This window comes from Sturnira hondurensis, unplaced genomic scaffold (assembly GCF_014824575.4).
Source record: "Sturnira hondurensis isolate 20B ecotype Veracruz unplaced genomic scaffold, ASM1482457v3 Scaffold0004136, whole genome shotgun sequence".
NCBI classification, from domain to species: domain Eukaryota; kingdom Metazoa; phylum Chordata; class Mammalia; order Chiroptera; family Phyllostomidae; genus Sturnira; species Sturnira hondurensis.
Window position 1 is genome coordinate 13,675,111 of NW_028076767.1, and position 19,800 is coordinate 13,694,910.

The 19,800-nt window shown below is 40.7% G+C and overlaps 1 protein-coding gene and 1 long non-coding RNA gene across 3 annotated transcripts in view; one reads left to right on the forward strand and one right to left on the reverse strand.

Annotated features, from left to right (window-relative positions):
* Nucleotides 1-1,934: 1,934 nt before the first annotated feature.
* On the reverse strand, nucleotides 1,935-5,299 carry LOC118985879 (uncharacterized). Its single transcript, XR_005066217.1, has 3 exons — nucleotides 5,111-5,299; nucleotides 4,739-4,836; nucleotides 1,935-2,084 (listed from the first exon to the last, which is right to left on the reverse strand). It is a non-coding gene; the product is annotated as an uncharacterized LOC118985879 (long non-coding RNA).
* A 174-nt stretch (nucleotides 5,300-5,473) lies between these two features.
* Nucleotides 5,474-19,800, forward strand: part of STAT1 (signal transducer and activator of transcription 1) — a 40,939-nt gene continuing 26,612 nt past the window's right edge. For both annotated transcript variants that reach the window (XM_037043742.1, XM_037043743.1), the window contains exons 1-6: nucleotides 5,474-5,628; nucleotides 9,295-9,423; nucleotides 10,296-10,440; nucleotides 11,767-11,865; nucleotides 18,150-18,239; nucleotides 19,266-19,344. In XM_037043742.1, the coding sequence (XP_036899637.1) occupies nucleotides 9,296-9,423; nucleotides 10,296-10,440; nucleotides 11,767-11,865; nucleotides 18,150-18,239; nucleotides 19,266-19,344 (541 nt within the window). In that variant the 5' untranslated portion in view covers nucleotides 5,474-5,628; nucleotide 9,295. The remainder of the gene's footprint in view (nucleotides 5,629-9,294; nucleotides 9,424-10,295; nucleotides 10,441-11,766; nucleotides 11,866-18,149; nucleotides 18,240-19,265; nucleotides 19,345-19,800) is intronic.

Below are 19,800 nucleotides of genomic sequence, written 5' to 3' on the forward strand. Positions count from 1 at the left end.
CAGGGAATTTTAGAAATCCTTTGTTTCAATTCCATTATATTACAGATGAACAAATATGGCTTACACGGATGAAGTGTAATTCCTACTATTAGATATTTAGGTTACCAGCATTGCTATCAACAGAAAAAAGTGTGTCTAAAATGCAATATGGTTTCTGGGAGGAGAGGGGGAGTTTTAAAATATATATTACTATAGGTTTTTTCGATCACATTTGTAGCTGCTGCTTTGAAATAGACCAAGGCCATGAAGACAGAAGGCAGAACTAGTGTCTGTCGTAGGTGTGTGATAAGGACACCCTGGATAGCGAACTTCTGGGGGATGGAGACCCCTACAGAAAATATTTGTGGTGGGTTAATGGCAGTGGGCTTGCAGTGGGCAATTTTGTTTTAGAATTCGATGGTGGGATGCTTTGCTTCCCCAGTAAGCTCTGTATTAGTCATTTACAACACCCAAACTACCCCTGTAACTCAGAGGAGTAAAACAACAAGCGTTTATCATTTCATGGGAGTCTTGGGTAGGCTAGACAGTTCTGTTTATTGTGGTCAATCCACCTGATCTTGCTGAGGCTCTTTCGCATGCCTGAGGCCTTAACCTTGACAGCTTTGGGGCTCAATTATGGTCAGTATGCAGAACAAGTCCTGCAGCAGGCTGGTCTGACATGCCATGGAGACAGCATAGGGTTCTGGGAGAGGAGTACATAAGGCCCCTTGAAGCCTAGGCTCAGAATGACAAAGTCACAACTGTTGTATAATATTGGCTAAAGCATCTCACAAGCCAGCCCAGGTTCAAGGAGTGGAAAACAGCCCCCACTTCTTGCTGGAAGGAACTGCAAAGTCGAGTTGCAAAGGGGTGTGGATACAGGAAAAGGAATAATGGGGTCATTGTTGAAAACAATCTGCCAGGAGATCCTTTCTCATTTCTTTTCATGAGAATGTGTAACTGATAATATTGCTCTTTTTCTGCCTTGGCTTGTAGGCAGCATTCTATTCTTTATATTTATGTTTCTAGTGACTATAAATGTAATTACATAGATACAATTGGGTAATTGGTAATAAAAGAAGAGATAAATGAAGAATAGGAATGACACTGTCTTCTTCAAGCAAAAATAAATTTGCTCCAAATGGGAGGGATAGCATGGTTTCTGATTGTCTTTCCACTGTAACATCATGTGAATTTATAAGTTACTCCAGTGCCTTCAATTACTCATCATAAAATGTGGCTTCTAGACTCATCACGATCTTGACTCTCCTTTGAATGTATACCAGTTGAGGCATGGCAAATGGTAAGTTTCATCTTACCTGCCATTTCCAATTGATTGCTAGTGATCAACTAGATGCATCAACTAGATGTAACTGAACTATCAGTTCAGAAGGTGGGCACTGGCAGCCAAGAGTATTGAGTTATTTGCTACTTTTTATTTTTTTACCCAGATACAGATCTTTGCAACCGTAAGTTGTATCCAGTTGGTTTCAGCCCAGAGGGATTCTAGCATGTTAAGGTAATTTAGAATTTTGATTCTGTTGTCCATTAATTAATTGGCCAGCTATTTCAGTGCCAAAATAAAAAGGTCACAGAGATTTACAATAGTGACAAGCAAACATGTCTCACCATCTCACTTATGTCTACACGGATGGGCCGCAGCAGTTTTGCTCCAAGTGGCTGGTTCAGCAGGGCTCCACATAGCTCTACGTCCAGGACTCTGGCTGGAGGAGCAGCAGCTGCCCGAGCCTGCCGTATCCGAGTGCAGGGAAGAAGCACACAAAAACAAGTTGGTCACTCAGTACAAAGTATCACGCTGGAGGGTATATCACATCTGCAATCTACGAGATATGGTATAAGCTATGAGGTGGGGGGCCAAAAGTGGAATTTATTGAACTGCGTATTTATTCTTATATGTTTAAACTTCAGGCACCTTCAAAGCACTCTCCATTTGGTGCAATACACTTATCAAGATGTTTTTTTTCCCACTGCTCAAAATAGTTTTTTTGATTTGTTGACTTTGATGCTTTCTAGTGCTTCTGCCATTTTTTTTTGTTTTGTCTCTTCCATGTCCGCAGAATGCCTTTGAGGACCTTTTTTTTAATCTGGGGAAACAAAAAAAAAGTTGCTTGGGGTGAGATCAGGTGAATAGGGAGGGTGGGAAATGGGGGATCATGACACTTTTGGTCAAAAACTGCTTGAACACAAAGTGTGGGGTAGGCAGGTACACTGGCAAATCGCCCATCACTAAATGGGCAAATGAGTTGAAAGAGCCTTCAAAAAAAGTTCCTTGAGGTTGAACACATCCTCTCACAACAACACCAGCTGGAACACTGATATAGATGGGTTCCTAGAACACTGACCTCCTGGAGGAAGCCTGTACTACAAGGGGCCCGCCTCCAGAAGATAATTCCAGTATTTTGGGGATCCCCCTCCAGTATTTTTTTCTTGATCTGTGTGTGCCTTTTGCAATGTTGACACATTTGGTGTAGAGATATAGCTTCCCAAGCTGACTCTTTGAAGGGGGCTATATTTGACTCTGTCCTTTCTGGATCTCTAGTTTTTTGGTTTAATTTTTTAATTTGTTTTTTAATTTGATTGCTCTTTAAGCAGTCAATACGTTAAAGAGTCAATTTAATAAAATAAATATAGTTTACCCTCCAAGAACTTAGAATCTTGGAGATATACAACTTAGACACTTTAGAAACCACAATATAAAGGAGTGTGTAATGGCTGTCAGCACAGAGACACTTATGTATCATATTATTTCAGAGACCAGGTCGATCACTACAGGTTGAGGTGGTACCAGAAGGAGAACATAGGATTTAGGCTTAGTTTTTAGAGTTGGGTAGGGATTTAATAAGCAAGGGGAGTAAGGACTTGTCATTTAGTATGTGCAATACTTGCCAGTACTTTGGGCAAAAGGGCAGGAACAGGAAAATTAAAAGCATGAGGGGAGAGCAGGGGATAGAGTTTAGTTGGGTAATGGGATAACGGGAGATAAGGCTGGAAAGAAAGGTAGGGACATTGTGTGGAGGATCCAGACTAGCAGACAAAGTTTGTGTTCATCAAAAGTGCAATGAGAATTGTCAAGGCTTTTGAGCAGGAAATGACTGTAAATGTGGTATTTTAGAGAATTTAATTCGGAAAATATAATGGAGCAGAAGGGGACAGGAAGTAGGTAGTCCATCTGGTGTCTATTTCAGCGTTCTAGTTCTCAGGTGATGAACGCCTATAATAGGGTTTTGTCATCGATGGTAGAACCAAGGAGAATAAAGGCATAGGGAAGCAAGCATCCATAGAAGTTGATGACAATCAGAATGTGGAAAGCCAAAGAGAGGCAACCTGTTTGCAGATATTAATATTATTTAGTTCACCCATCAATATTGCAGCTAATCTCTGTGCAGGTTTTACAATACCAGAAAAAAATATTTTGAACATATTACCTACCCTTCCTGGAGTCAGCTCTTCTCAAACATTGTCTGGGCCTTTCGTGCAGGTGAGTAGGAAGAGAAGGGCTCTTTTTGATAGGCTAGCATCTCTTTTTCATAGAAGGCTGCTACTTTGGTACCAAGGGTCGTTACTATCACCAGCTCAGTACTGGCTTTGTGAGGTTAAATATATGACAAGAAGGAGTATGTAGATGTGAGAAGAGGGGAAAAAAACCTATAATAGGTACACCTATGAGCAGATCCCTGGAAAATTATTTGATCCTTTATCTACCCAAGTTGCCTTGTTATTCAAGGTCTGATTTAAATTCTATCTATCTGAAGGAAACAATTGATTTTATGGGCTTACACTCCAAGAAGATCTAATTAAGGCTGGCCTCAAGAGATACCTACCAGGGGAAGTGGCATTTAAGCTGAGACTTTAGCTGAGAATAAAAGATAAGTTAGCCAGCCAAGAAGTTGCGGGAGGGGAACTCTGATTCAAGGGGCTTTCCAAATGGAGAACTGCTGGTGAGAGGGCCCTTGGTTTGGGGAAAGAGCTGGGTATATTTCAAGAACAAAAGTGCTGAAGTAAGGAAAGAAAAGAGTGGCACAAGATAGGGTCGGAGAAAATGATAGGGAAATCAGGACTTTGCTATGTAAGGTATATTATGAAATTTGGATGTTATGAGAAAAACCATCAGAGGATTTAGATTGAGAAACAAAGGATGTACTTGCAATTACAACGTTAAAAAAAAATCATTGCAGCCTTGGCCTGGTGGCTCAGTTGATTGAGCATTGTCCTATACACCAAAAGACTGCGGATTCAGTCTCTAGTTAGGGCACATACTTAGCCTGCAGATTCTATGCCTGGTCTAGGAGCATATGGGAGGCAACCTATTGATGTTTCTATCACGTCAATGTCTGTCTGTATGTCCGTCTGTTCGTCTGTCTGTCTCTTTCCTCCTTTGACCCCTTTCCTCTCTCTCTAAAGTCAATAAACATATCCATATCCAGGGTTTTTAAAAAATCACTCAAACTGCTGTAGGAAGTATGGATTAAAAGAAAGTTAAAAAGCTGAGTTGCAGCTATTTGGAAATCTATCACAATTACTCAGATAAGAGAAAAGGGGAGATGGCATAAGCGATGGAGAGAAGTGGTAAAACTTGAGAAATATTTAGAAGAAAGAATCAAACAGGACAGAATGTGCCACATGAGGGAGAAGGCAATGCCAAACAAGCTATCCAGCATGTGCCATTTGTATAAAAAGGGCAGGTTTGAGGAGAAAGATGTAGAGTTAGTTCCAAACATAGCTAGTTTGCAGACCTTACCAGCTGTCCAAGTAGAGAGTCAAGTTGGGGGTTGTATTCATGGGTGTGGAGCTCGAGGAGAGATGTGAACAGGATACACATATAGAAGACTTCCGCACCTAGAAGAAAATTGGGAAGCTGTGGGTGAGGTCATCACAGGATAGCATGAGGAGAAGTGTTGGTAAAGCTAACCAACATCTGGACCCTGACCGGTTGGGTAGTACAGGTGGAGCAGAGATGGAGAAAGAAGGTCTGAGAGGTAGGAAGAAGCAAAGAGAATGTGTTGTCATTATGGCCAAGAAACAAGTATTAAATAATGGAGGAGTCAACTGTGCAGGTTTCTGAACGTTCCAGTAGGTGAGGGCAAGAAAAGCATCCACTGGGTGTAGCTACCTGCAGGCCGGCTGCTAAACTGAGCTTCTAGAATTACAATGTTCTCAGCCTCAGGTTCTCAGATATGGAGTACTAATGCAGGGATCTCTGTTTGGGCCTCTGCAAACACAGAACTTCCTTTTCAGTTGCTCTCTAGACAATGTAAACGCAACTGTCATACAGCCAGTTGCAACTCAGAGCTGAGCCACACCTCACTGGTGCGGGATTCCTGCCCAAAGGCTATGGGAGGATTGGCTGATCAGTGGCTCCGGAGGGGGAGACAGTGCACCTGCGGAACAGCCGCGTTCGATTGGCTGGGTGCTGGAGCGGTGATTGGTGGAGGCGGAGGAGGCGGGGCTGTCGCCAAACTTTTTCTTCCTGCTGAAGGTTTCGTTTTCCTGCTTCCAGTCTGCGGAGAGGTGCCGCCGCACCCGGAGCAACATCCATCAGACCCCAGACCTAGCACAGGCAACCTGGTGCGCCCGGGATAGGTAGCACCACCGCGCCTTCGCCCTTCCCTGCTCCACCCAGCGCGCAGAGTGAGTGAGCCTGAGGTTCCGGGTGCCAGGGTGGGATGGGCCAGATCAGCGCCACTAGGGCTGGGCCTCGTACACCCGGCGAACTCGGGCTTTGCGGTGCTGTCAGGTTAATCTGTCATCCCGGAAAGAACATTCCCAGAGTATCCCAGTATCCCAGGTGCTCTTCTCAGTGATGGCACGGTTGCTCCTGCTAGTCGTGCTCTGGCAGTAAAGATATCTTGTGAAATGCAATTATCCCCTAGAAAACACTGCAACTCCCCATTTACTCTCACGATTCCCTCCTTCCCGCCCCTTTCCACTATAGTCACATTTTCTAATTTTGGCAGAAAGTTTTTATTTGCCGTGTTACATACACCCGTGGAGAACTTTGTAGGTTAGAAGTTCGGATCCTGTGCATGTGCACCCAATGGTCTTGACCCCTGAGGTGCTGTATGTAGCTCTTGTTTAGGTAGAGTCAATCCCCAGCCCCTTGCTGGGGCATAAGGTAACGGCAGGTCAGTAAATGTCCGTGGAAATGAATGAATGATTACATGACTTTGGTACTATAATATGTATCTACGTTTAAAGATGGAGGAGCTTAATGTCTTCCTAGAATATAAAAGTGATATTTCCTTTCTGCAACCTCCCGCATCCTCTGGCCCCAGTGATACAATTAGTCTTAATAAACCTTTTCTGACTAGTACCAGAGGGTTTTGGGAGATGCATAGGTTGTGGTTGATTGCTCTTTGAATGTTGTTTGTATAGGTTGGAGACGTTGTTTTTATGGGGTAGAAATTAGACTTCGAGCATTCAGCATAAGCCAGTATGCACCCGTTGTTTAATGAGGGTGCAGGGCTCAAACTTGGACCATAACGTGATTTGACTTTTACTTTCCATTGCAATCTGCAATATACTGTATTTTCTTTTTTAAAAAGATTTTATTTATTTAGTTTGAGAGAGAGAGAGAGAGAGAGAGAAATCAATGTGCGGAAGAATCATGGATCGGCGCCTCTTGCCAGTCCCTAACTGCGGACCGCCGGCAACCCAGGCATGTGCCCAGACCAGGAATTCAATCGGGGACCATTTGGTTTGTGGGATGAAGATCAACACACTGAGCCACACCAGTCAGGGCTAACATATACTAGATTTTCAGTTCAACAAACTATTATTTAGTGCATTATATGTGCAGGATATTGTCCAAGGAGCAGAGGGTTTTTAAAAAAAGGCATGGTCCCTGTAACTCTGGAGCCTATAGCATCCAAGGGAGGCATTACAGAGCTTTATAAGGAAGACTGGGACTGATGTTCTGATAGCGGAACAAAACACAATGAGGTACAAGTCAAGGAAAGCTCAATTGTCTCTGGTAAAGGTCAGACAGCTTTATGGAAGATGGGGCATTTGAATCTACCTTTAAGTACTGGTAGGACTTAGGCAGAAATTGTGGGGAGACTGTTTTCAAGGGTGATGACAGCTGGAGCAAAGCAGAAATGTTGGGTTTAGCCAAAACTCCAGAGATAATTTGGTGATGGGGTTGCTTTGTTAACAGATCAAAATAGGTCAGCGTGGAAATCAGCATAGGAAGGGCAAACGGTAGCAATTTTGAGCAAAAGGGTGATGTGATCCAACCTGTGTGCAGCAGAAGGCTGGACTGGGTGATAGTACTGGAGGCAGGGAGGTAGGAAATCTTGGGACTAGAGAGGAGGGAGGCAGCCGGAAAGTTGAGATTTGAGCCAAGTACTCAGGAGACAGGCATACCAATCCCCGTGTTAGTAATACGTTTTGTAAGAAATTAAGATTGAGCCCTGGCTGGTGTAGCTCAGTGGATTGAACATGGGCCTGTGAACCAAAAGATCGGGGATAGATTCCCCATCAGGGCACATCTCTGGGTTGCAGGCCGGTTCCCAGCAGGGGCTGCACGAGAAGCAACCATACATTGATATTTCTCTCCCTCTCTCCTTCCCTTTCCTTCTAAGGATTAATTAAATAATTTATTTTAAAAAAGAGTGAGTGCCTTCATTTAAAAAAAAGATTGATTCTAGTTTTGTTAGCGTGAATGTATTTCTTGCCTGCTCTGTGCCAGGTGCTCCGCAAGAACTACTTCACCCAGTCTTAAGCTGTTGATTGGGAAAGTTGCCGGAGGTCACTTGCCTAACAGAGCCATTGCAGCCTCCTCTGGCAGCCTGTTCGCCTTAGGCACATCGTTATTAGACACCACAGATTTAGAGTCTTCCTTCCACTCACATACAATAAACTTGAAGTGAAAATCAAATTGCTACAGACAGTGCCAAAACAGTGGGCTTGGTTCCATTTCTACTGGAATTCGTGATGGTAACTTGCTTTGTATTCCCACCACACCTTTATTTTCCTTGGGAAGTAAATCTGTAGAGATGTGACTTCATCGTGCCCGTATGTGCTCACCAGCAAGTGTTCATACATTCTTACAAGCCGTGCTAGAAACTCCCGACCCCTTCCTCCGAGGTCTTGATGGGACAACATTCACTTATCTTCACTCTGAATGTTGTCAGACGTGCCCGATGTAAATCGGAAATTACGCCACGGTGAGGGGAGGCGCTTAGTTTTCCTAATGGATGTTAGGGTCTCCTTAAATTATGTTTCTGTTTTAATTTCTAAACTTTAGAATTGCTATGTAAAAATTGACTTACAATTATCCAAAGAGATTGTGTCACTTTATCCTTTCAAATTACATTTAACCATGCTGTTTCAATCTTTAAAAATTATTACTGAAATTTAAGACTTTTTGTGCCAGATTTATTATTTGCAGTTGGCAAAGAAGAACTTATATCTCTTTTAAAAGGTATATCACAAACATAATTCATTTTACCCTATGAATCATAATAAAATACTAGTTTAAAAATGTGGAGTTAAATTACAAAGGTACTATAATTTGTAAGAGAGCAATTTGGAGAGAGTTCTTACTTTTTATCCTAAAGTAAATTAATTAAATAGTGTTTTCCATTTATTTGTTTGATAAAAGTGCAGATTCCTTTTTTTAAAATTTATTTATCTTTAGAGAGGAAGGGAAGGAGAGAAGGAGAGAAATATCAATGTATGGTTGCCTCTTGTGAGTTCCCTGCTGGGAACTGGCCTGCAACCCAGGCATGTGCCCTGACTGGGAATCGAACCGCGATCATGTGGTTCACAGGCCCGCGCTCAATCCACTGAGCTACACCAGCCAGAGCAAAAGTGCAGATTCATTTTAAAGACATACTTATTGAACACTTCTGAGGATATAGCAGTGAACAACACTCCCACCCCTGAAAATCCTTTTTTCATGTGAGGAAAACAGACAGTAATCAAAATATAAAAGAAAATATGTGGTAAGCTAGATAGTGGTAAATGCTGTGGAGAAAAATGCATCAGGAAGAGGGTTAGCATTTTCCAGATGAGAGGTGGTGTCTGTTTAAATAAGGTAGCGAGAAAAGGCTTCCAAGATAAGCTGATTTTAAGCAAAGACTTGAAGATGTGTTTCCTGGGAAAGAAAAAAATATTGACCTCAAACTCAATTAAAAAAACAGGCATTCGATTATAGACACTATTTAAACACCACAGTTCAGAAAGAAATTAGGTTTTGGATGAAGCAAGGTATTTAAAAGAAGCGCAGTGCTAAATATGCCTTCTTTGGAGCTGTGGATTTCCATTAGTGATCTCTGCTTTGTTTTCCCACAGGATGGCCCAGTGGTATGAGCTTCAGCAGCTTGACCCCAAATTCCTGGAGCAGGTTCACCAGCTCTATGATGACTGTTTTCCCATGGAAATCAGACAGTACCTGGCACAGTGGCTAGAAAAGCAAGACTGGTAAGGAAAACTCACTGACACAGGCTGAAGTTTTTCTGTGCTTTTAAAATAGCTTGTTGATTAAGTGACTTGGAGCCACACTGACTAGATGAGTGTCATCAGTGGCCATTGGGATTATCTGTTACAGAAAAGAGTCTTGATTAAAAAATGGCATGTGTCTCTACAAAACCAAATACATTAGTCATTAAGCCCTTTTCTGTAGTTTTGTTGATTTAATTATGATACATACTTTTTGGATAATTTAGATAGTGCTGACGCCAATTATTTTTCCAGTTAGGATCTAGGCAATAGAAAGAAATACGTTTAAAGAAATAATTAAAGCTAAGTTATGATAAAATATTGATTAGAGAGATGAAGAGGTAATAATACTCGAGGACTAGCTCTTAAAACTGATATATGCTCTATTTTAAATTAATTGTTTGCTAATTACAATATTTTTCATGTTCTGAAAGTATTTGACATAAAACACGAAGTGCCCTATTGACATTTCCCTTCCAGAGATAATCACCATTAACAGTTGTGGGCACAGCTTTGGCATTCTAGAATTTCTCATGCAACTGTATGTAATAGAAATATTGTACAGACTGCTGCTAAAAAGAATGTCAATTTCAAAAGAAGGAAATAAAATCGAAGAAAACACTTGAAATTACTTTAAATAATTTCAGCATGAAAAACAATGATCATTTCGTCTGTTTAAAATAGTGCCTACGAAGGTGAAGAGATTAGCCAAAGAACATATACGCATGATCCCCAGACACAGGCCACAGTGTGGTGATGGCCAGGGGGAAAGGGGCTGTGGAATGGGCACATCTGTGACAGTGACAACATCAAAATAAAGTGAAAAAAATAAAATGTGTAAATTTTAAATCTAGGGAACATGCCGCCTACGATGTTTCATTCGCTACCATCCGCTTCCATGACCTCCTGTCGCAGCTGGATGATCAATACAGTCGCTTTTCTTTGGAAAATAACTTTTTGTTGCAGCACAACATAAGGAAAAGCAAGCGCAATCTGCAGGTATGACCTGGTTTTTTGTGTTTTAGTTGGAATGTTCCCTTGTTTACGTAAGAGAGTTTTTTTATTCAGCAAATAGTATTGAGCACCTACTCACTGATATTTAGAAAAGTTAGAGATTGTAAATAAACTCCCTTTATGTGGCAAATATGTTATAGCATAAATAAAACGTCAGTTCATGTTGTGAACACATAGGGGTTTTTAGGTTCAAGTGGATCCCTTTTTAGGCATCAGTAATCCTGAGGAAAATGTGATGTTATAAACTTGTTTTACTAAAAGTTGTCGATATTTTACAACAAAGAAAACCAGTTACATTTTAAGAGCAGTGAGCTGCAGTAACATGTCAAAGCTGAAAGAAACTTTAGTGGTGAGTGCAGCCTAAGTCTTTGGTGTACCGATGGAGAGTAATTCCAGAAAGCTTTGACATCCCTAAAGCCCAGTAGTGCATTGGTGAATTGGAATGAGGACGGGCCACCCCACCCCGCCAACCCCCCCCTGGCCTTGCGTCTGGTGGAGGTGCCATGCGAGGGAAAGGCAAAGGGGTTTCCAGGCAGGGAAGAATGTGCCACAAAGCGTTGGGGTTACTTCAGAAGCACTCCCAGTGTTCTTTAAGTCTGGCTAGCATATTTATTTCGGTATTAATGGAACTTTCCTGTTTTAATCAAGGGAAACACGATTGTTTTGTTTCATACAATACAACCAAACTGTTTGAGTTAGGAATTAGAGGCTTGTTTTTTTTTTCTCTGTGAAGGTATCTAGGATTTTATAACACCAATGAATGGAGAAGTCAGATTAACTTTATCGAAATTTCTTCTCCTATATTTGTTCTCCAAGACTTTGCTTGAATATCCTTGTTATAAAAAGCCATGGTTGCCAGTATTTTGCAAACTAGGTTTTGCCAGAACACAGAAAAACTGAGAATATCTTTGGTCTAGTCCAAAGCAGAGACTAGAAGTTAAGTTAATTGAGAAATATCATGCATAAGTTGTGTATCATTTGTGTGGACTCAGGATCCTAACAAAAGACAATTGGACTCGAGAACAATAGGAACTAAAGAAAAAAATACTATAGAAACCACATATAAAAATACTTGGTTTTAAAATCAAGAAGTAATTCAGGTACCTGCACTTAATTGGACAGTTAGAGCTGTTTTGGTCATGATTTGTGAAAAGAATATTTTGATTTTACCAAAAATAACGTAGGTAGAATTTAATAAGTGCAAGATGAAGTTTCTCAGTAAATATGAACAAGTTCATTTCAATTTATAATATATAATGGTTTAAACTTTCTGATATGTAATTTGGTTTTGTTCTAATAACCCATATATAGGATAATTTCCAAGAAGACCCCATACAGATGTCCATGATCATCTGTAACTGTCTGAAGGAGGAGAGAAAAATTCTGGAAAATGCCAAGAGATTCAGTCAGGTATTTTTGTTTTCTAATTGAACACTGAAGATAATAATAAAATAAAAACTGGTGTAGTTATCCAACAAATATTACTGAGGTTCTGTTCGAGGCACTGGTGAGGAGTCCTCTGATTTTATAGCCCCAAGAAGTGGGGAAGATCAAAAATAGATATTTTATAGGCCCAGATTTCATGAAATGACCCTAATCTAATGGAAGTCAATCTAATGGAGATAATGAATAAACATGATTTTTTCCAATAGTAATAATTGCTATGAAGATAATAAAGCAGGATAATGTGTAGACAGTAATGGGGCATCTGGGGGGTGGAGTTGTTTCTTTACATCAGGGTCAGAAACTTCTTTGAGGTGCTGCTGGAGCCGTAAAGGAGGCAGGCAGGCAGGCAGGCAGTGGGCCCTTGCCGCGGACCAAGGGCTGGGAGGTGGGAGTGTGCGCAGTGGAGGTAGGCAGCAGTGGACCATTCAGGTTATGTTCTGAACATGCTGCCAGTAGGGCTTATCCTGAAGGATCAGACGTGGGAGTGAGAGGAACTGTAAGGTCAAGGATGGCTGTGATTTGTGACGTGGGTTAGTTGGAGACATTGTTTACTGCGCTGCGGAAGACAAGGAGGGGAAAGAGTCAGCATTTTTGTAGGATACAGCAGGTTTTTGGAGGAGAACAGGTTGATGGGAAAATCAAGAGCTTTGTTTTAAAAAAGATTGTAATACTTGCTGAATTTTGAAGACATCCAAATAGTGAATGAAGCAGTTGTATAACACAAGATTTTTTATCATGATTTGTTAAACCTAATACAGATCTTCCTACTGAACAGGTTCCAGCAGTTTTTTGACGTTGTCATGCACTTACTCATTCCTTCTTGAGTGCTGGGGTGGTGGGAAAAATCTAGCAGGCAGACAGTTGTGAAACCACTGTGGTCTGGGCTGTTCTGACTGAGACACTTCCAGTAAGCCGGGGAGCATGCTGGAGTGCACGGTGGAGTCCATCCTGTGCGCAATTCACTAACAAATGACTGACAAAGCAGACTGGGAGGTGGCAGGGGGAGAGAGTGAGAGAGGGAATGTAAGCAGTAGCGAATGCCATTCTACGTGCACATCCTGAGCCCATGCCTGGTCTTTGTGAGTCTGCCTGCTCGTCAGGCATTTTGTTCCTATCTCTCTGTCACACAGAACACACCTTGCTGCACGAAGCGTTTAAAGATATGTATTATTTTTTCTAAACTCTAGCTGACTTGTCTGACCGATACCTAGTCTAGTGAACAAAAGTGTGTATCAGTGTTGGAGGAAAAACTGACCGTATTGTCTTCCCTGAGAGAGGTGGTATGCCTGCCTTGGTAGGCACCTGGGAGATTTACAGCAGGAAATTTTCTTTTTTTAACAGATTTTTAAAAAATGTATTTTACATTTTTGAAGATTTTATTTATTTATTTTTAGAGAGGCGAAGGGAGGGAGAAAGAGAGGGAGAGAAACATCAATGTGTGGTTGCCACTTGCGCAACCCTACTGGGGTTCTAGCTGACAACCCGGGCATGTGCCCTAGACTGGGAATTGAACTGGCGACCCTTTGATTCACTCAGTCTGTTGAGCCACACCAGCCAGGGCAGGAAATATTTATTATGTGGGATTTTCATCTTAATAGCACTATGTGATGGATCAACCGTCCACCTGGGCACCCAGGTGTTTCTCTCCTCATATTTGGCCCCAAGGCCCAGAGTTGGCATCGAGGGGCAGAGCAGATGACTTCTCTCGCAGACCAACCCCATCTACTGGGTGTGCTTTGGGTCTTGAGTGCTTGTCAGCTTTGGAGAGGTTTATTTTAAGCCTCTCAGAGGACACCTGAGTTATCAGTGTACACTTTTGAGGAAGTTTAGTTGACTGCCCAGCTGAGAGCAAGAGAAGCAAGGCCACCTTGGGGTTTGAGGGAAGGTTCTGAATGTCTAGGGTATCTGGGAAGTGGGAAAAGCACAATAGGTGCCTTCTTTCCAAAGTACTCAGCTGACTGCAGTCTGAGAAATTTAGAATTGTTGCTTCACCGTTTCCCCTCTTGTCAAGCTGATTACATTTTAATAATATATCTTCTGTTCATACAGATATATATATATATATATATATATATATATATATATATATATATACACACACAATGAATAATGGGATGTATTTTCTTCCTAATAATCTAGTTTAGGGGCCAGAAGAGTAGCGAGACTATAGATGAAACAAGAGCCATGAATTAATTGATCATTATTAAACCATGTATACAATACATAGGAATTTAAGAAATTCAGTATATAGGAATTCAGTAAATTCAGGTGAAAATATGCAAAACTCATAGCCAGTATAGAGCATTTAAAGAGCATAGAATTGTGTATAAATGTTGGGATGGGAAGTATTTCCATTATTTTGGTTTTAATAGAAGAACTTTTGGAAAATATGTTTAATAGAATACAAGTGTAGCTAAAAGTAGGTCTATAGTTGTGAACAGTTTATTCTTATATTATTTATTATTGTATTATTTATTATTAATCTACCTTTGCCCAGCCCTATATTGTATTATATACAGATGCTTCTTATCAGGGTATAAATGCTTTGTCAGCTGTCATTATAACGCAGTAAGCATTCTTTTTTTCCCTCTTTCTCATGATGAAAGAGCTAGTTATACATATAAACAAAATCTAGGTCTATAGCGTTCACCAAAAAGGATGGTGATCATTTCTTTTCAGGTAAAGTGGACCTAGGCTTCCCTTTGTCATTCCATCTTTGTGGTCTTGGGTAACAGTAGAGTTATCATATGCTGAGTGCGTATGTTTTAGGCCTGTGCTAAGTTCTTTATATACATTTCATTTGAATAAATGCTTTTACAACTATTGTTGAAGGTAGATATTCTTATCCCCGTTTTACAGATGAGAAAACCAAGGTTTAGAGGTCAAGTACTTTGCTCAAGGCCACAGAACTAATGTGGTTTGGAATTTAAACCTGGAATTGTCTGACTCTCAAGGCCATTAATTGGAGAAGTCACTAAAACCTCTTTCCAGTTTTCTGATCTGTGAGATGGGATAGGAGGGCGTTCTGACTGGGACTTCCAACACCATTAGGTGCCTGTCACACATCCCCTGACTTGGAGAGCTGCTCGTTCAGTTGGGGAAGCACAGCCTCCCTGAGTAGAAGATTTGTCTTCTGCCAGGGGTGTGTAAGTAACCGAATTCTAATCAAAGCCCTCCAAACAAGGTCTCTAATGGTATATGTGTGAAATGAGAAAATAAGAGCAGATGATGGCTAAGGTCCCTTCCAGCTTTAACGTTTGATATTTCTGTGGTTTCCTGGTGTTTCCTGGTTTGTCAGTGAGTTAAAAAGTTAAAGACTCGTCCTGGAAGTAGTATCAGAGTCAAAAGTATAGAGTAGTCATAGTGACATTATTGTTATTTTTTAAGTGCATGATGGTAAGCAGCCACTTAACAGGTGGGAGTTGGGTAGAGGGGTGGAATGGACAGTGAAAGGAAAGAGTGAGAATACCAAAGGGGTTTAGTAACTTGGATGGCCTTTTGCTTACGCTTGAAGCAGGAGGTTGTTTATGCCTCTGCCTCAGTCATCAGATTTTTCCACCAAACATCTCCTCTTGTGACAGCAGGAGGCGAATGTAGTAAATGAATACAACTACATTCTTACAACCGTGATTGTTTATACCCCTGTTCAGTAAACTAATCTTTAATAGTTTAGGGAGGAGGGCGGGGAAGTCAGAATCCTCTGATGGGTGAAGTGTCCCAGCCGTTAGCAGAGCCCACAGGACACAGTGTGCATGTCCAGCTGGCTTAGAAATGGACAACTTCAAAGATTTCCCTGCAGAGGCAGGAAGCCTTATTGGAGCTGCTAAGGTGACGCCTCATCCTGAATTCCCAGAGCAGCCCCACTTGTCACCTAGTGGCATGTGGCACCCAGGAATGCCAGCCATTTTCCTGTATTTGTAATATATACTTTACACTGTGTTGCAGATTTGAGTTTGTGCTGTTGCAGAGTGTATAAAATGAAGGAAAACTATAAATGTTTTCTGCAAACGAAGAATAACTTTGATTTACCTAAACCTAATAAAGATAGAACAAAAAAAAGATAGAACTAAACCTAATAAAGATAGAACCTAATAAAGATAGAACAAAAGATAGAGGAGAAAGATATTCAAGTGAGTATGATGTTCACTTGAAAATATTTCAAGTGAGTATTTTCACTTGAAAATATTCAATTTCACTTATGAATATCAATATAAAATCAGAATCATAATTAAATACCATATTAAAAATAATACATCATGACCAAGAATAATTTGATTTTGAGAATAGAAAGGTAGATTGTAACTGGGTAATTCATGAATGGATTTCATTATATAAAAAGATAATAGAAAAAGCATAAAAGCATATATTCATCTCCATCGATGCCAGAAAGGTCTGACAAAATCCAATACCCATCTCTGATAAAAAAAACAACAACAAACATTTATCCATTGGTGGATAGCTTTTTAATATGTATCTCTCAGTTCTATAGTATCTTACTTAATTGGGAAAACGTCATAAGTCAAAACAACCACAAGGATACCCACTGTTGCCACTGCTATTTAGCACTGTATTGGTGGTATTGGCCAATGCGGTTAGACGAAAGAAAACCATTAGAAGCAGAATTAAAAACAACATCAGCCCTGGCCAGTGGGCTCTGTTGGGTCCCATATACCAACAGGTTGTGGGTTCGATCCCTGTCAGGGCATATATAGGAGGCAACTGATGGATGTTTCTCTCCCTCTCTCTCAAATCAATAAACATATCCTTGGGTGAGGATTAAAAAATACACAAACAAAAATCTCAACATCGTAAACATTGGTTCTATCTGAGTTAATTCATATTTTTAATGTGATCCCAATAAAAATAACACATTGTCTACTGGAGTTATACAAATGGATTCTGAAATTCATGTGAGAAATAAATATGCAAGAATAACAAGGAAACCCGTGAAAAAGCAGAGTGATGAGATGGGACGACCCCCAGTAAATATACTATCAACACTCCATAATTAGACATCGTTTACGGGTTCGAGCTTATGAAGAGAAAAGCCAGTAGAAGAAGAGAAAACCTAGGTGCATATGGAAATTGATTTGATAAAGGTAGAAACTGAAAGCAATGGGGAAAATAGGAACCTTTCATTAAATGTTAATACAAATAGATAGCCAATTGGAAAAAAATTGGAATTGGACCCATACTTCACATTAAACTTAAAAATAAATTTTAGCCCTTAAGATGGCTAAACATAAAAATAATGAAACCATGCAAGTGCTCGGGAAAAATGGGTGAACTTTTTAATAATCTGTCAGTAGAGAAAGCCTTTCTAATATGAAGGAAAATCCAGGTTTAAAGAGAAATAAGACTGATAAATTTGAATGTATAAAAATACCTACCCACACGGAATCTGTGCTGGGCATCAGGTAAGATAGGTTGATGGGCACAGTTTTTGACACGGGAGGCTTTAACTGTAAACAAAATTAAAATCTTCTGGAGTCTAATCTCTAGGAGAACAGGCTCTGTCTTGTTTTCCACTCTGCCACCTGGGCCTAGGACATGGCCTGACCTTGATTTAGTACCTGTAAGTGTATGCTACTTGAGTAGATTAAGGAACACCGTATGTAATAAATAGGTACTGCTGTGTTTAAGTCTTCTGATTCACAAGAATGAGGACTAAGTGCTCCTAGTGAGTCTGGGCTGATATTCATTCCAGCAGATACTCATCGGAGTCCCTTACTAAAGGGCTGTTATGCTTCTGAACCACCTGGGACCTTGTCACATCGGGTTTCTGATTTAGTCGTCAGATTAGCGCCCAGGCTTCTGCATTTCCAACAAGCTCCCAGGTGACAAGATGCTGCTAGTCTGGGGACCACACTGAATCACAAGGCTTTAGGCAAATAAGTACGGGGTTAATAAGAAGAATCTTGTCTGCAGAATTTGAGGAACCCTGAAACAAATTCCTATGTGGTGCCATGCAGCTGTATGAATTAATGGAAAATTTCAGAAGTACTGTTTGTTTATTTTAGACAGGAACTGAGCCGAGTCTTTCTGTAGTGTTAACAGTTTGCCAGCATTTTCCAAGGCCTCGAGAATGGAGTTGTTTCTTATACTCATGTGGGAAGCCTGTGTAGGGCGTTTGGGGAGGGCTTAGAGGTAGTGGGGGACACAGGGTACAGACTTGACTTTGGAGTGTTACCAGCAGGTAAATACATCAGAGGAAAGGGTGACTGTTAACCATTCACCTGCCCTGACAGGCTCAGTCGGGGAACATTCAGAGCACTGTGATGTTAGACAAACAGAAGGAACTGGACAGCAGAGTCAGAAATGTGAAGGACAAAGTTATGGTGAGTACTGAGTAAAGGTATGCATTTATTCTGTAATTTTTTATAGAAGAAACATAGTTTCAGTTGATCCAGTGTAACTGTAGTAACTGATTTCAGTTCTTTGAGTAGTTGAGAAGAAAAATTAGCTCAGGTTCCAGACTTTAAGGAAACAAATTGGTAAAACCAATGGGTAGATAGACTTTTATAATTTCCTGTTGTAACTTCCAAATGTTGAGCTTATTGCTTCCCCCATGTGGTATCATGTTGTAACTGTTGACTTTGTCCCATCACTCAATAAGCTAGATGTTGCTCCTCTAAGGAGCCCTTTATGGCTCCGCCTCTCATCCTGGGATTTCACGGAGCCACAGGAAAAACGTGGTCCACCCTCCTCAAGCTGAACCTCCCTCTCCTTAGATGTTTTTTCTACGACTTGGAGGGCGAATAAAATCATTTCATTGAAAGAAACTCTGATACAGTTCCGATTAGAATAAAACATCCACAATAATTTTAAGATAAACTTGCAAGGCAGTTTATGGATGCAGAGGACTCCTTTAGTGCCTTTGGTGGGATTTGTTCACTGCCCTCCACTAGTAGAGCTATTTGGGGGGGGGGCGGAAATGAGGAAACTTGCTTTATAACAGGCCAGTGTCTGTGGAAAAGGCCTAGATGAGGGCTGTGACCTCCCTCCCATGGGTCTCTGGGTCACACCAGCATGGCTTTGACTTGATGCTTTAGGCAGCATCTTTCCAGACTCCATATTCTTTGGAGCAACTTTATCTTGCAGCTTCCGAGGGAACCACTTCATTAAAGTAGAAATCAGTGGACCCAGTGCAGAAATAACTGTATATAATAAATAAAGTTATTATATATTTATTAGTGAAATAGAAATTATTTAATGCATATGACTAGGATTATGCAAGTCTAGTCCATCTTTGAAGGAACAGGATTTATTACCATGGTTTTCTGGGTTTTATAGAAGCAATGATTGGTTTCTTAAAGCCTTTGGAAGCTGATCAATTGCATACCTTTTTATATCTTTATTTGTAGTGTATAGAGCATGAAATCAAGACCCTAGAAGATTTACAAGATGAATATGACTTTAAATGCAAAACCTCACAGAACAGAGGTAAGAGTCAATATTTAATACAGTGCTCATTGGCTATAATTTTTCTGTCTACATTAGAAAACAAAGACCAATATACTTTCATATTTGGCAGATATTTTGACACTGAATTGCTAGTCTTGACTTCTTGCAGACCCCCAGTTTCTTAACCTCAGTACTATTAACATTTTGGGCCAGATAATTCACTATGCACTATAGGATGTTTAGCGGCATCTCTGACTTCTGCCCACCAGATGGCAGTAGAACTCTCCCTTTATCCTCAGTGGTGCCCTGGGTGGCATGTTTTGTTACTCACTTTACTTACTGTGTGTAGCCCACGGCTTGACAGAGACCGATAGGAATGTGGATTTCCCATGCCCGAGTACTTAAAGCTCCTTCAAACATTCCAGCTCCCTGTGTATACTTTGAAAGTAACATTCAGCATTTTTCTCATGTTTTAAAGCAGTTTAGCTCTATTCT